The sequence below is a fragment of the Puntigrus tetrazona genome, chromosome 5 (assembly GCF_018831695.1).
Source record: "Puntigrus tetrazona isolate hp1 chromosome 5, ASM1883169v1, whole genome shotgun sequence".
Lineage (NCBI taxonomy): Eukaryota > Metazoa > Chordata > Actinopteri > Cypriniformes > Cyprinidae > Puntigrus > Puntigrus tetrazona.
Window position 1 is genome coordinate 17,033,368 of NC_056703.1, and position 15,204 is coordinate 17,048,571.

Below are 15,204 nucleotides of genomic sequence, written 5' to 3' on the forward strand. Positions count from 1 at the left end.
CGGTTCAGTGTATGACAGCCAGCAAACTAATATAAATGCATCACGGGACCAGCAGTCAGCAAAATCAAACAAATATAACTTTCAAGCACAGTTAAAATTGAAAGTGCGGATTGCTCTTAATTTAGGCCAAGTGCTTTACAAAACTTTCACAGGGTTCTTTGGCTTGATGCATCAGAGGAACAGATGGAGAACACAGCACAGTGGCAGAGCACAGTTATTATGGTCTTGCACATTTATGGGAAAAAAAAAAAAAAAAAAACCCTCTCTGCAACATAATGGAGTCTTTGCCGGATCCGCTTTCCCAAGCCTGTGGAAACACTGATGCAAATGTATATTTTAAAGATCATGATTCGCAGAGAGTTTTGAGCGTTTCCCCTTTGAAGCAGGAGCTCAGGGGCTTTTGGGAGGGTATTGCACTGCTGTGTCCCACTGCTGTTCAGGAAGACAAAAGTAATATTCTCTGGTGAATTAATGCAGTGTCTCTAATTCTGTCTTCCCTGCCTCTCCTCTCTTAGTGCCGTGGGGTTTGAAAGAGCGAATAGAGTAATGAACATGGAAAAAGAGCGACTACTGCCAAAATTCAAAAACAGGCAGCTGAAGGATGGATGGAAGGCAAGAAAAAAACATTGAAAAGACTATTCAAATCCCCTACTTCTAGAAAAGGACTCAAAGGATTAAAACAAATCTCTCAAGTAATGCTTATAAGAGGGTTCTTTAATGCATTCAACTATATATTAAATGGATAACAATAAGTGCACCACAGGTATAATATTTGACTGTAAGTTGTATAGTCAATAGAGAATCCAACAATTTGCTATTATTCATAGAAAAAAAAATAATAAATAAATAAATAAATATATATATATATATATATATATATATATATATATATATATATATATATATATATATATATATATATATATATATAAATAATAAAATACAAATTTAATTTTAACTCACTATGTAAACTGCATAAAATCATAAAACATTTGAATGAATCAGCAAAATGTATATCACTTTACCTAGATTAGGTATTAAAGTATTTTAGTGTTAAGGTGATGCTACAAGTGATGTTTACAGAGTTTAACTTGTACTACACCCTGCATATTGATTAAAGTATTTTGCACGGATAGAAATATTTTTTAAGCTCTATGAATGTACGTATGTATGTATTTATCCCGATGTATGGTAAAGTTACACCTTGCTGCAACTTCTTCATTCATATTCCCATATTCTTGCAAGGCCATATGGCACTAGTCAGTTATTCCGTATTGTATATGACTGCAGCAGAAGAGCACTACAACCTGAAAGTAGAGGTGTCCCTGAAGGTATGAGCTATTATTCTTCAAACATGTTACATGCAGGAAGAGCAATAAGCCTCTAAATTACTCCCTGGAGGATTAGGAAAGGGTTTAGCAATTTTTGGATGCCGGTAACCAGCTGTGTCTGATATGATGTGTATGGAGATGCTCCACTTTATTGTGTGTAATTAATTAAATGTCATATCAAATCACCAGGGACTGGCAGTTAAATGTGCAGGCCATGTCGGATAAGTATTCACACCAAACCCCATTCACAACTGAGCCAGGCAGCATAAAGATTTTGCTCCTTTTAGACTAATGAGGGGTATAATGTGGTGTGTTAAATTGACAGCTCTGGTTTGCTTTAAATTGTTTTATATTTTAATGTGGGATTAAAGTACTCCACAGTCTGTCAGTGACTCAAGTATTCCAAGAGATACTGCACAAATTTGCATGTCCATTAAATTAATGGAATTACTAAGTGCAATAAGTACTTATCCCTTAAAATAGAGATTACTATTCGGATAGCATAAGAATTTGTATAGGGGAGATTGGAGTGCATTGTAACATCGTAATCTTTTCTGTTTTTCAGTTGGTTGAGCAGACTTTGAATAGTCTTTACAGTCTTTATGAGCTTGACTTTTGCATTTTTATTGACCACTGACCTAAAAAAAAAAGACTCTTACGCTTTAAAAAAGAAAGTGGTTAGTCAAAAGTGTGGGAATATTATTTATTTATTAAAGCCATGTACTGGACAAACACATAATTATTGAGCTCTGCCTCCTCGTGTATTTAATATAATGATATAATGTAATATAATTATATAATTATATGTCCAGGTTTAAATTGAGACTGTACGAGACTTAAATTGAGACCAAATTTGTTTATACTTTGAAATTAAACTCCTTGAAATGAAATCTATTTTGGTTGTAGCGGTGATGAGGGTTCTCGTAATATTAAATTAACGCATGAGACGTTTCAATTTTTGCAGCATAATTCGTCCAGGTGGTGAAAGTGGGTTTTAACACGGCCACTCGTTGTGCCTTGTTTCAATCTGGAGCAAATAAATATAGGAGGAAGTTTTAAATAAATAGCGCGCGTTAACGAAACGTTGTCACAGCCATCCCCTTTATCCCTGCGGTGCCATATCCCGCTATCTCACCTACAGAGAGAGGGTGGGATAAATCTGTGATCGGAAGGGAGGTCAGAACAGTTAAGCCGCTGTACCTGTTCACCATCAGAGCAAAAGCGCGTCTTTCCCGCGGAGAAGTGAAACGCACTGATAGTGTCCCACCCATTTGGATTTTGCCGTTCGTTCTGTGCATTGGAAGCTCCAGGGCTGCCGGGGAGGAGCGAGACTCGTCTTTATCAGTAAGACAGCGCCGCTGCTCGAGCGCTACGCTGACCGTCCGCCGCGCGCAATCACCGTTTGATCGGGACCCGCGCGGAGCCTCTCCGTTATCTCGCCGCGCGCCACTGCAGCAGAAGGGGCAAGAGGAACTCCTGAGAGGACCACTTATTTCATCTCCGCTGACCCTTCCCGGGCGAAAAACACGGACTTAACTGACACCTGTCCTGGGAGATACTTAGTCGAAACCCTTTTTCGTGTGCCTCAGAAGTTTTAACCGTCCGTACCGTTGAACGTTTGTAACCTTGGAACTCGTAGCTGCTGTTCGGTGAGGATGGGACCGTTGCTCGTCTCCATCGCCCTCTGCGTGCACCTCGCTGTCCCGCATCTCGTCAAAGGTGAGCGGCAAAGCGCAGAATCTCCGTTTTAGCGATTTATGTTGTTTAACTTTCAATTCCAGAAGACCGGGGTGGGGGGGCAAAATAAGAAGAGTGGTATTTCAGCACGTCACGAAATGACCTTAAAGGCTCGTTTACAACATTTTTGTTGTTGTGCGTCTCAGCATGTCCTGTAATTAACCTCAGAACGCGCGATTAGTTGACAGCAACTATATTTGAGTCAGTCACTTGCGAATATTTAAAATGCCATTCACTACAGCTCATGCTGTTTTTATTGGTCAAGTGAAGGTAGTAAGGGAGACATTATTTACACGCTATCCCATTGACAGGCTGCTACGGCTTTCCTGATCACACTCCCACGGTTTTTATCTATGGCAAGCTGTTGTAACATTTAAACCGTAAAATGCTCCATTGTGCTATTTCTTATAATTCATTTTCCTAGCGATCGAGCAGTGACAAGTATATATATTTTTCATGTTCACCAACTATTCCTTAGACGCTGCTTGCAGCCTGTCAACGGTGGCTAAATTTATAGATACTAAACATTATACTTATTGGTTAGTCTACATATTAATACTTCATTTCAATCAGCTAATTAATCAATCAGTCAATCAACCAATGAACCAATCAATCAATCCGGTTTATTTAAAGAGCACAACACATCAACTTTTTGCTTATTCATTTTCTGCAAGTCATTTTCCGGATAGTTGTTTGTGTCTGTTCCGGTATGTTTTTGTAATAAGACTTTGGTATGTAAATACTTGCAGGCTTTGAAAAAGGTCTGTCAAAAACATAACTGTAAATGTAAAATTGTAATATGCTAGTCGCTGTAATTCAGTAAATACTATTATCAGACAAATAGATACTTCTAAAAACAAAAAAGACGCTTGTCAATAACGGATTGCTTGAAAATAGGGGATGCAATACAAAATATTACAATTGATATCGACAGCTAATTAATCAGAATTATATCTGCAGATACTGACACTATTACGATCATAAAATAAATTTTTATTTTAACAAACTATATATTAATGACTATATATTAAAAACTATTTATTAATAAATTATTAGTTTCTACAATATATTTAGTAGTAGCTTAATTTCCTTTAAAGCGATTTTGCAACCATTTTTATTGTGAAAAGCACTACACAAATAAACTGTAATTGCATTGAATGTTCACATATAAAAAATATTTGTATACAACTCAGTTGAACATAAGGTCTTCATGTTAGATCTTTTCAAGCATTGCATAATTAAATAATGTATAATTAATAATACATTTTTAATAAGATTATAAATTAAGAATAAATTAGGATCACACGAGACATGATATATTCTGGTAAGTTGTGTTTCAACATACCTTCGTTCATGTTTATTTCAATTCTATAGCTTGTAATGAAGTTGAAGAAACTCACTCTCTGCACTGCCGCTTGAACTGCAGATGCTGTAGTGACTGTGTTGTGTTAAATTGTTCAGGATTTGAAAGCTAAAACTTTATTTATTATTAGAAATAACAAAGCTCCCAGCCCGTTGTTAATTGGATTAGATTACTTAAAAATCTTTTAATGGGAAAACCTCAGACCTAGCAACCCTATCTTGAACTACGAGTGGTTCACAGAGTCAAACAGAAACCATCTTAAATGTGTTATTGCTTTAACCTGAACAGTCCTAGATTAAGCATTTTCTTCATACAGGTTGCTGTCTCATATTTTGCTGCCTTATGTTTGATGGGAAATAATTTTCCCTGACCATGAGCTGTGTTTTTTTTTTAATGCTGATAGTTGATAATGTAAAACACTTTTCTGATCCATGTCAAATGTGTTTGTGTGTGTGTGTGTAGTTGCCAAAAGGGGTATTAATTTTTTTTTCTATTTTTTATTACTCAAAAGCTTTTTAAAAATTAAAAAAACAAAAAACAAAACTCTGTTTAGCATTTATTTGATACAGTAAGTGTGAAATCATTCTAATAACTTCCTTTTATCGGGCAATATCAATTATAGGCCAATATATCAGTGCATTCCTACTTAAAAAAAACAAAAAAAAAAAAAAAAACAGTAGCAGTTAAAGGCATACATGTTAAATTAGCTTGCCACATCACATCAGTATTTTGAGAAATAGGGGGAGATTGATCAGTTGTCATGCCGGATGGACTTGGGATCCATTTACTGTAGCTCTGTGGATGTTTCCCCCCCGTTCTTATCGATCTCCAATCACTGCCAATGTTTCCTTCTATAGTAGACATGCGAGTGATGCACATCGTTTGGATTCAATTGCGCTGTCACTGTGAGAGTGGACAGGTTTCCTGTCCGATTCTTTTCATAGGGAGGTTTACCTGAGCCGGATTTTTATCTTAAACATTGTTCGCAGAGCAGCCAGAAGTGTTCAGTATTGTCCTGGCCCATGGCACATGCTCAGTATTTTGTGAGGTTTATGTCAAATTTGGCTTAGGTACAATGACGTGTTTTTAATAGTGCTGTCAAATGATTAATCGCAACTAATTGCATACAAAATAATTTTTTGTTTGCATACCATATGTATGTGTGCTGTATATATTGTTTATATATATTTTGAAAATATTAAATATATTAAAAATATTAAAAATTATTATTTAAAAATGTATTTGTATATATATATATATATATATATATATATATATATATATATATATATATATATATTTATACATTCGTATTTATTTATTTTTTAACAAAAAATATATTTAATAAATAAACATATTTCACATAAACAAAACAACATTTTTATCCAAAAATCACAAATCAGATGTAATGATAGATAAATGATATTGATTTACAAGCACCACGCATTCTAAGCCTAAACTTCACAAAAAAAACGATATATATAGGTTCTTCAAATCTGATTGGCTAATCACAATGTTGTTCCAGGGTCAACACGCTGAACTCAGCAAAATCAGGTTCTGCATTCTTATGCAGTAAAAACACTTATCATGTGGCATAAAAGTAGAAATTCTATGGGAAGACTGACCCAGAGGAATATCTTATTGCACAGAGGTTGCTTTTTCATAGCTTCTCGGATCTCTTTCATATATTTCTCAGATAATTGAAGAATTTGATGAGAAATGAATATGAGTTCATATCAAAACTTCTTTCTAAAACTTCCTTCTAAAACCCTAGAGGAGATTACTGTGGTTGTTTCCTTCTTTAGAAAAACCTGAGAAGCAAAATTCTTGAATTTGCTCTCTATTTAATCTCATTGCAGTCTAGAAGAAACACTTCTTATGTGTGGTTTTCGCTCCCCAAGGGGGTGAACCTGTTTTCTGAAAGTGTCTCCTTGAGGCTGCAAGAGCACTGAAGTATATAGCAATGATGGAGCATTATTTAAGTGTTCCTCAAGGCAGACGCTATGGCTTTCTAAGTTTGGATGCCGCTCAGAAGAACGAAGCATAGACGCATCGGTCCAAATTTTCTTCTGCTGACAGTTATGTTGCTGAATATGAGAGCAAGTCAAAATAACATGATGAAATAATATATGAAAACAGGCTGTGTGTTTGTACCCTTATTTGTAGCTTCCTAGTCTTCTCAGCTTCACAGGTCTGTGATTTTAAGTGTGCTTCCAGTCTAGCTGTGCTAGGAGCTATAATTGTAACTGAGTATGGCCTCAGAGCCTCCTGGTGTCAACTGTGCTTCTGCAGCTTGGAGCTGCAGCCTCCTCCTTGAATAATGGATTCTTAGCTACAATACCTCAGGGTGCACTTGTTCCTTGGCTTGGTGAGGGAGTGAAATCATCAGTGGCAGTTCTTCAATTAATCACAGCACATTCAGACGTCACACATTCGACATGCTTCAAGGTGTGATTTGGTGGCATGCCTCACTTTCAGTCACATTTGCTTTGTTTCTTACACAGCAGTTAAAAACTTCATAGTTTCTTTTCTATTAGAGTTAAAGGACACACGGCAAAGTAGAGGGCCAGTCCACTGATACAATTCAAATTTTGTCATCATTGACTTATCTACAAACCTGTATGGCTTTCTATTGTGAAAAAAAAAAAAAAAAAAAAAAATATATATATATATATATATATTTTTTAAAGAACATTGGTAATCAAACTGTTTTTGTTCTTATTGATCAAAATATTTCAATAAAATAAGAACTAAAACTCAACATACTTTAAAATATATATTATTTTGCATTTGCAGGAAAAAAACATGCAAACGTGATCGGAACGAAATGAGTAAATGATTAAATAATTGTATTATTATTATTATTCTTGGTGAACTTACCCTTTAGTGTTTTTATGTGAAAATATTTGCTGTCGCAGATTAATGTAGGTTGACATTCAGCGGTGGAACATTTGCGGTCCAGCGTGTATAGAAACATATATAATTTGTGGTTTAACATTTATGGAAGAGTATGGAATGTCTTGCAGTATATCATATTTCTCCCATTGTGAGCGAGGCTGTGTGGGAGATTTCAGAGGCTGCTTTCATTGATGCATGCGACTGTCGGGGGGCAATTATAAGCAAACACCCCATTCTCAATGTCAGAGGCCACAGCTGCTGGCTTGAGCGAATCGATGCTCTTTAAACATCCCTCGCCTGGAAAGGCTCGCTGTTCATCGTCTCATGCCATTTTGTAATGTATCAGAATGCTGTGCGGCTGATAAAAAGGCATTTTGTTTGTTAACCTATACCGACTGTCTCAGGCAGACCGTGAAATAACACTCGCTGATGACAGGGGGCATGTTGCTATATGTATGTTCTGTGGTGTTTTTTTTTAGGTTTATATATGTGGACACCTATATACTTGAGGTCATTGAATAGAAATGGGTTTTTTGACAGTTGCTCAACTACTGTATGGAAACTGTTTTGGGCTAAAATGTATAATAGTGAGAAAGAATTTAAAGTCGCATTGTGATAGATGAAGTGCAATGTAAAGTTAAAATTATGAAAAATACATATGCAGTTACGAGAACTAATGTAGCAATTTCAAGAAATAAAGTAGCTTTTGTGAGAAAAATTTTAAGATATAAAGTCACAGTTACAGGAATTAATGACAGTTATGGTAAACAAATGCAATTATCTGAAATAAAGTTGTACTTGTGACTTATATAAAATAACAACTATAAATTTATAAGAGAAGTCGCATTGTGAGAAATTAAAGGGGACATAACACACATAGTTTTACCCAATCTCATGTTAATCACGAGTACCTCTGGCTGGGTCCTGGGCGCCTCCCAACACTGAACATTTTGTGTGTCTCTCTAATCAAATACACCTGATTTAACTCACAAGCTCATGTCACCTGAAATGGGGGTGTCAGATGAGGGAGACATGCAAAATGCGCAGTGTTGAAGGGCGCCGAAGACCAGGGTTGAGAAGCGCTTATCTATAGAGTAGTATTGCATTCTTCATATTCCCAAAGTGCATCCAGATGTTCACACAGGCACACTTTTCTGGGGGAGATGCAAATATAAGAAGTTACACCCTTCATGACGTCATGAGGAGCCACAATAAAAAAAATAAAATAAAAAAAAAAATTCCAAAAACCGGACAGGTTTCTTTTTGTTGTTGAAACAATAGCAATAGACCCCTTTTTAAGTGAAAGTTTTGAAAAAAAGATTTTAGTCGCAGTTAAAGGAAATTGGCAGTTGTGAGAACTTGGAAAAAAAGTAGCAACTTTTCACATTTGTTAGAAATGAAAACACAATAGTGAGAAATAAAGTCTGAGTTTTGAGAGATAACGTCCAATTTTAAAATATCTTTATTACTCTAAGGTGGAAATGACACCTCATTGTAGAGTGTAGGTGATGTTTATGTTTAGCTCATCACAAAGTTTTTAGAGATGGAAAACTGCGTAGACATCCTTTACTTATTTGTATCTTTCTTCTTGCATGTGATTTGTATTTTAAGTATCTCTGTTTACTATAGTTTAGACTACAAAAGCTTTATATCAGTATTTATTGCATTATATTTCATGCACTCTGTCCGTGACAGTGTAACTATTTTATCCCAGCTTGAGGACAGGAGTGTGTTTGACAGGGGACCCATGTTGAGAGTGTGAGACAAATTTGTTCTGGTTGGTTGAGCCTGTGGGCCCTTAAGCTCCAGTAGTTCAGGTCTTTATCCCGCACACATGAACTGTGCTGTCAGCGTCAGCTGGCCACTTCATTAGAACGCCTTCCCAGCGTGAGCCCTACATGCTTTATTTATTGTGTGACATTTGCGATTACATTGTGGAAAAATTCAAAGCAAGCACCTTAGAGAAACAATACACTGTGGGCTCTCTCTCTGACGAGAAGACCATAAGCTGTATGAAGAAAAATTTATTTGCTTATTAAATAGGCCCAGTTAAGATGCAAAACGCAATCGGATTCCTTGTTAACAATGTAAATGTGACCACAGCATGTTCCTAGAGCAAACATTTGAAGTAAAATGCTGAGTTCATAGTGCTTTTAAATGGTCACGTGTGATTTTTTTTATGATGGAGTGCCAGTTGGATTGCTTTCAGCTTTGTTGTGCGTAGTTTGTTGTGCAGTGTTCGTGCACTGTGCAGGGGGCAAATGAGAAGTGATTAGCCTTTTCCGACAGGCAATCGGACGGTCGGGTGAATTTGTGACATGTCCGAAATTTTGGTCGCCCCTGCATGAGAGTATGGCTCTGTTGAAGCAGAGCTACGAAGCGACTGCCCTAAACGCAGCGTTTCTTCCTCACTGCGACTGCACGAAAACAGATAAAACTAAAAGAGGGACATCTTTAGACATTATGACGGGAAATGTGAATTACTGTCCATCATTTTGCAATCTGTGATAAACACAAATACGTCGCAATATTAAAAATACTTCAGTAAACCATGACAGCGAGCCTGTGCTATCACGCAAACGATATGCAAACAGCATTAGTCTAATGATCGAGAAGTTTTCAGAACCAGTCAATTCATCAAGATATTGAAAGTTAAAGTAAAAACTGACCGTGCTTTCGGCATTAACGGAACATTAATGGAACGTATCGTATGAAACATTGGGTAGTATTGGGTAATGTCTATATTATTTTCTATAAAAATATCTCATGGCTGATATATGTAGTGAAAATAACAACAGAATTGAAGTATTTCAGGTTAAACAAGTTGTTTTTGGAATTGTCTTGTAATAAAGGTTTATTCTGTCCGTTCAGTGTTTGTTTGGAGTCCAGACATAGGACTAGCTAGACGCTTGAGAATATTAAATAGGCCTGTTAATTGTGAAATACATCTAAATGCTTTAAATAATTTTCAGTGAATTGTAATGTATAACTTAATCTTTTATTATCTGCCCCTCAGTTATGTGATAAATGCGCTATGAAATTGCGGCTTGGCAAATGAATTGCATTAGACCTGTATATCTAATAATAAAAGTGTAATAATATTATTATTGTTATTAATGTAATACATACATTTGAAATGCCAAATACTCAGATATTACCAAGAGTTTTGTAATGTTATCTCTGGCTACCATCCATAAGCTATATGGTGTCATCGTCTGCACAAGCGCAACCCATGTATTTCACACATATAGCGTGAGCATATAAATCACGACCGCATAGTGTGAGTACATAAATCGTGAGCTTTACATCGCATGCGATCTTCTCATACAGTGTGAGCTGGTACTTTGCTGAAGTTGCATGTAAATCTCACAGACATAATACAGTGTGTGCATGGCCTTAGTTAAACAAATTACCCCACCTCCCACCCCTCTGGCATTAGTCTGTCTGTCTACTTCTCCTAGTCTTTTAAGCCTATGTTGTGAATGTTGCTATTCACAACATAGGCTTAAAAGAGTAGGAGAAGTAGACAGTTTGGTCATTCATTTTTTTTTCTACCATCACTTTCACTCTCTTTAATGAGTGTACAGAGGCCATTCCTTTCTAGATCATCGGTTCTGATAGGCTCACAGATCACATTTAATCATGAATGGGGCAACATGGCTGCTCTGGTGAAACAGAACTCAATCTTTCCATAATGACCTTCCGTTCTGATGAGGTGTCATTGAACTTTACTCATTGCCCTTCTTTTCCTGTACGCTGGGGTGTAATTGTGGTCATCACTGTCTGGACTGTGCCCATGCAATCCTGCTAATAATAAAAGATGGATTCATTTTTCACTTGTTTTGACAGACTAATGGCACCATTGGCATTGCTGATGAGCAAGACTTGACCTGTATTACCTCTTGGTAGAGCACCTCCATCAAAGGAATACAATCATGCTAAACTGTTAAGAATATTGGGGGCTCAACATTTGGCTCTTTAGCATGGCACATTTACTGTTGATAATAGCCTTATTCTGGATACCCTATATCATATAACTATTTTGTTGTTAACTGTTTTGTTTAATTATTTAACCTACTTTTTAGGAAGGTACAAGTATAATGAAATGGAACATATGTAGCCTACATACTCACACACACACACATGCAATAATGACGAAAAAAGGCAGCAAAAATTAAATCTAATTACATTATATTGAGAAGACCGTTGCCAGAAAAGCTAGTATAAACAGATGAAAGCAAATTTTAACAGATGAAAGCTCTAGGTGTTATAGTCCTCCTTTTAGAATTTGAGGAATTTGGGAATGCAGTGTTATGGTGTGCCTTTGGGGCTATCATCAAACGCCATTGAGAGATGTAGGGGTTTCTCAATAATGGTGACTATGCAAGATGCCCAGACCTGTGGATCTTATAGCCTGTGGGGTATTTTTGGGCTTGGCTGTGTGCATCTGAAGGAGATATTTCAGTAGGGTACTCTTTGTTGCTTTGTCTTGCCCTGAGAAAATACAGGAAAAAGCAAGATTGATCGCTGCAGATAAACTGTTCTAACCCCTCTTAAGGAATTGCAAAGAAAAGTGAGCTTTTTGTAACAATCCAAGCATGATATTAATAAATAGTGGCATGCCTGAGATGAGCAATATTTTTTTTTTGACTTAGGGAGTACAATATTTCTTAACTCTATGTATAATGCTTGTACATCTACCGTTGTAGAATGAGTTATACTGATTTATTCCCTAAATCATATTTGTTGATAGCAAACCTCATCCGCACCCTGAGGTTAACATAAAAAAGAACTCAAAAAAGATCATTAAAGTGGTTGAAAGAGAATCATTATTTTAAGGAAATGTGTGGATTTTCATCTTGTACATAATTTTCGACAATCTACAGTGTAAACTTTGCAGAGTTTGGGTAGGTGCGAATAAGAACCTTTTAAGTTAAAATGCATCATTTTAATAAAATAGTAGGATTTCCTTTGGAAAACAACCGCCTGAAATTGCCCATGACATTTATTTATTTGTTTGTTTGTGGTGGGTAAAAAGCTCCACAAAAGACTCTAAAAAGACTAAAGGCAGATTATTCATTAATTTGTAGTGCTTTCCAGCAGCACATAATTTATTGCGCATCAGACAAATTTATTTTTGGTTCCTTTTGTCATATTTTGTTGGTCTTTATGACCTATAGTAGGTGTAGTGTGTTATCACCGCCTGTGAATGAAAGGGCATTCATAATGAGTGATGAATTAGTATAGCAGATGGCAGGAAGTCAGAATGAATAAAGATGATGTCATTCCCAGCAAATAACCCTCTTCTTCTCTAAGGGATACAAATCATCCTGTTTTGGAACATACCATATCTACCTCACGTGGCATCTGTTAACAAGGACCACTGCGGTACTAATACTGATATGGCTAAGAGTGATGGGATAGAGGGTGGATTGGATCTGGATTGCTGCATACTTAAACAGTTTATTTAAAGCTGTGCTAAAATTACCTGTGTAGCAAGCTCTCCTCATGTTTTCCTATGCCCATAGCTCTTTAAAGATATTGGTTAAACAGAAACAGTTTTAGTTGCTGGTAAAATCATATGTCATCATATCATATCATTAAATTTTTGATTTATACAAAACCTAAAACCTAACCCTCAATGGCACGTATGCAAATTGCATGCAAATGTCAAATATGAGATCAGGCAAATTCATATGCATTTGCTACTGATCACCAAAATAATACACAGAGTGGGTTGGTTGATTTGACAAAGACAAAAGTTCTGACAGAAGTAGAAAACACTTTGAGGGTTTCAAAAAACTTTTTAGTATATGTAGTTCATTTTAAGATATTAACATGCATTACTTATTTTATATTTATTCGAATTGCAGCTCAGCAAATTTCTCTTTCTTTCCTTCCAGCTCAGCTTCCTGTGGTGTGCAGCCAGTCCAATTCAATACAAAAACTGAACACCACACAAGTTAGTGCTGCACAAAGGATTATGAATTTAAGAAAGAAAGAGCTCACACAGTGCAGTTTTAATCGGTATAATGGAGTATTGAGGTGAATGTAGTAGAAAATGTATTAGTTTATACATGGATTGCGACTATAGAGAAATAAATGTTGAAGCTGGATGTGTAACTAGGGGTGGGATAAGAAGGTCCTAAACATCAGAGACCATACAATTATTTTATGTCTAGCCAGGTGCCTCATTAGCAAGTAATTTGGAAGTAAACTCAGACACTTGGCTAGTCTGTGTGCAATACTGGGAGTGGGTGGATTGTTTGGGAATTATTGGCTGAACTCCGGCTGCAATTCTTTTGGGTTCTTTCATATTTTTTTCTAATTAAATTAGCTCCATCACTCAAACTCCTCAAAAGAGTCTAGACAGGCCGTAAAATCCGTCCAAATTCTGCACTAACTGCATCTACATGCCCTTCTGTGCAGATATGCTGTACTAGGCAGATGTGATCTCTATAGTACAGTGTATTCCACAAGTACGTCTGGGTATTCACCATCTTTCTCGCCTCTGTGGAGCCATGAATTACATTATTCAGCTGCTTTACTGACACAAGATGTAATACGATTCAGATGCAGGTATCAGCGTCATTTGTCTGGATCGGAGCGAACTGCTTTGAACGAAGGCTCCCTAATTACTCGCAGGACAAGGTTGATGCCACGGCTTGTTTATTGATTATCAAAAGATAGAGGTTTAATTTGATACTTAGTTGCAAACCTCCAGCTGATTTTTTCACAACCATTTAGTTTAAAGCGCTGTCTGTCTGATCTCGAGGCTTACATCTCTAGTCGTTGGCACGATGCGCTATGACTTTCACTGCTGTATTCTCTGCTCCCAGACACCCGGTGTTCACAGCATGCCATTGTTAGGCACATTAAGTACATTAACCGCAGTCGATATCTGAGGATTTGTCTCTCTTCACTCGGTTCTGTTCTCAGAGCCATCATCTCATGCTCGGTTCAAGGCAATTGCTTTCACTCGGCTAGTTCTGATTTAATTTGACGTGTGAACACCCTTGAATGTATCTGCGCTTCAGGGAAGAATCATGTGTCAAGCGTGTGTACGCATGTGCACGTGCCCGTATTTTTAGCTTTTATTGTGCGTGTGTGTTGTTCATTAGCGTTCCAGTGCATTTTTTGAGTGTCTGCTGTGTGTGCTAAGCAAGTGGATGTGTTTTCTCATAATGAGGTGCTATGTGTGCCATACTCAAAAAGCTTTGAAAGCTAACCCAGAAATGTCATCACATTAATAAGGGCTTCTTCACAAGCCAGAGAAGCTTTTTTAGAAACTTCTACAGCACTTTGTGCGAAACCATGACTTTCCCTGCATACCTACTCATGTCAAACCTAAATGCTCGCGCGACGATTTACTGACAGTCATAAATCTGATTGGAAGCGCGTGTTGCGTTTTAGCAATTGCATCGGGGTGAAACATCACAGTAAGAAACTTTTATTCAGACACATTTCGATTTTGTTCGCAATATAAAATCTTTTAAATCTTTGTTGTTTAAATCTCATCGTCCTTTAAAGCTGTGTTCACATCACAGTGACTTTTGTCGCTGCATGTCGCCATGAGCTGGGCGATGAGGTTGCTAATGGCCGTTTTCACTACTGGTTGCCCTGACAGCGAATTAGGTTTCTTGGCACTTAATACAAACATTTTAAAAGCAAAAGACTAAATATAGATATGAATTAGTAAGTGCAAACAAAAATGAATGATAAAGAGAGCCTATTTTTTCCCATTGCAAATGTTTATCTATGCCTGAGAAGAGAACGATTACATGAACTTTGTCACATCACTGGATGTGCCCCATTTGGACACCGACTGCTTCAGTTGTGCTTGTTGACAGAAATCACCAGCTCACCATTGTCTTT

General features: G+C 36.8%; 1 protein-coding gene across 3 annotated transcripts in view; it reads left to right on the forward strand.

Annotated features, from left to right (window-relative positions):
- Positions 1-2,427: 2,427 nt before the first annotated feature.
- edil3a (EGF-like repeats and discoidin I-like domains 3a) overlaps positions 2,428-15,204 on the forward strand; it is a 127,096-nt gene continuing 114,319 nt past the window's right edge. Inside the window, exon 1 of one of the 3 annotated variants that reach the window (XM_043240527.1) lies at positions 2,428-3,050. In XM_043240527.1, the coding sequence (XP_043096462.1) occupies positions 2,987-3,050 (64 nt within the window). In that variant the 5' untranslated portion in view covers positions 2,428-2,986. The remainder of the gene's footprint in view (positions 3,051-15,204) is intronic. The other 2 variants (XM_043240528.1, XM_043240526.1) reach the window with 2 other exon arrangements.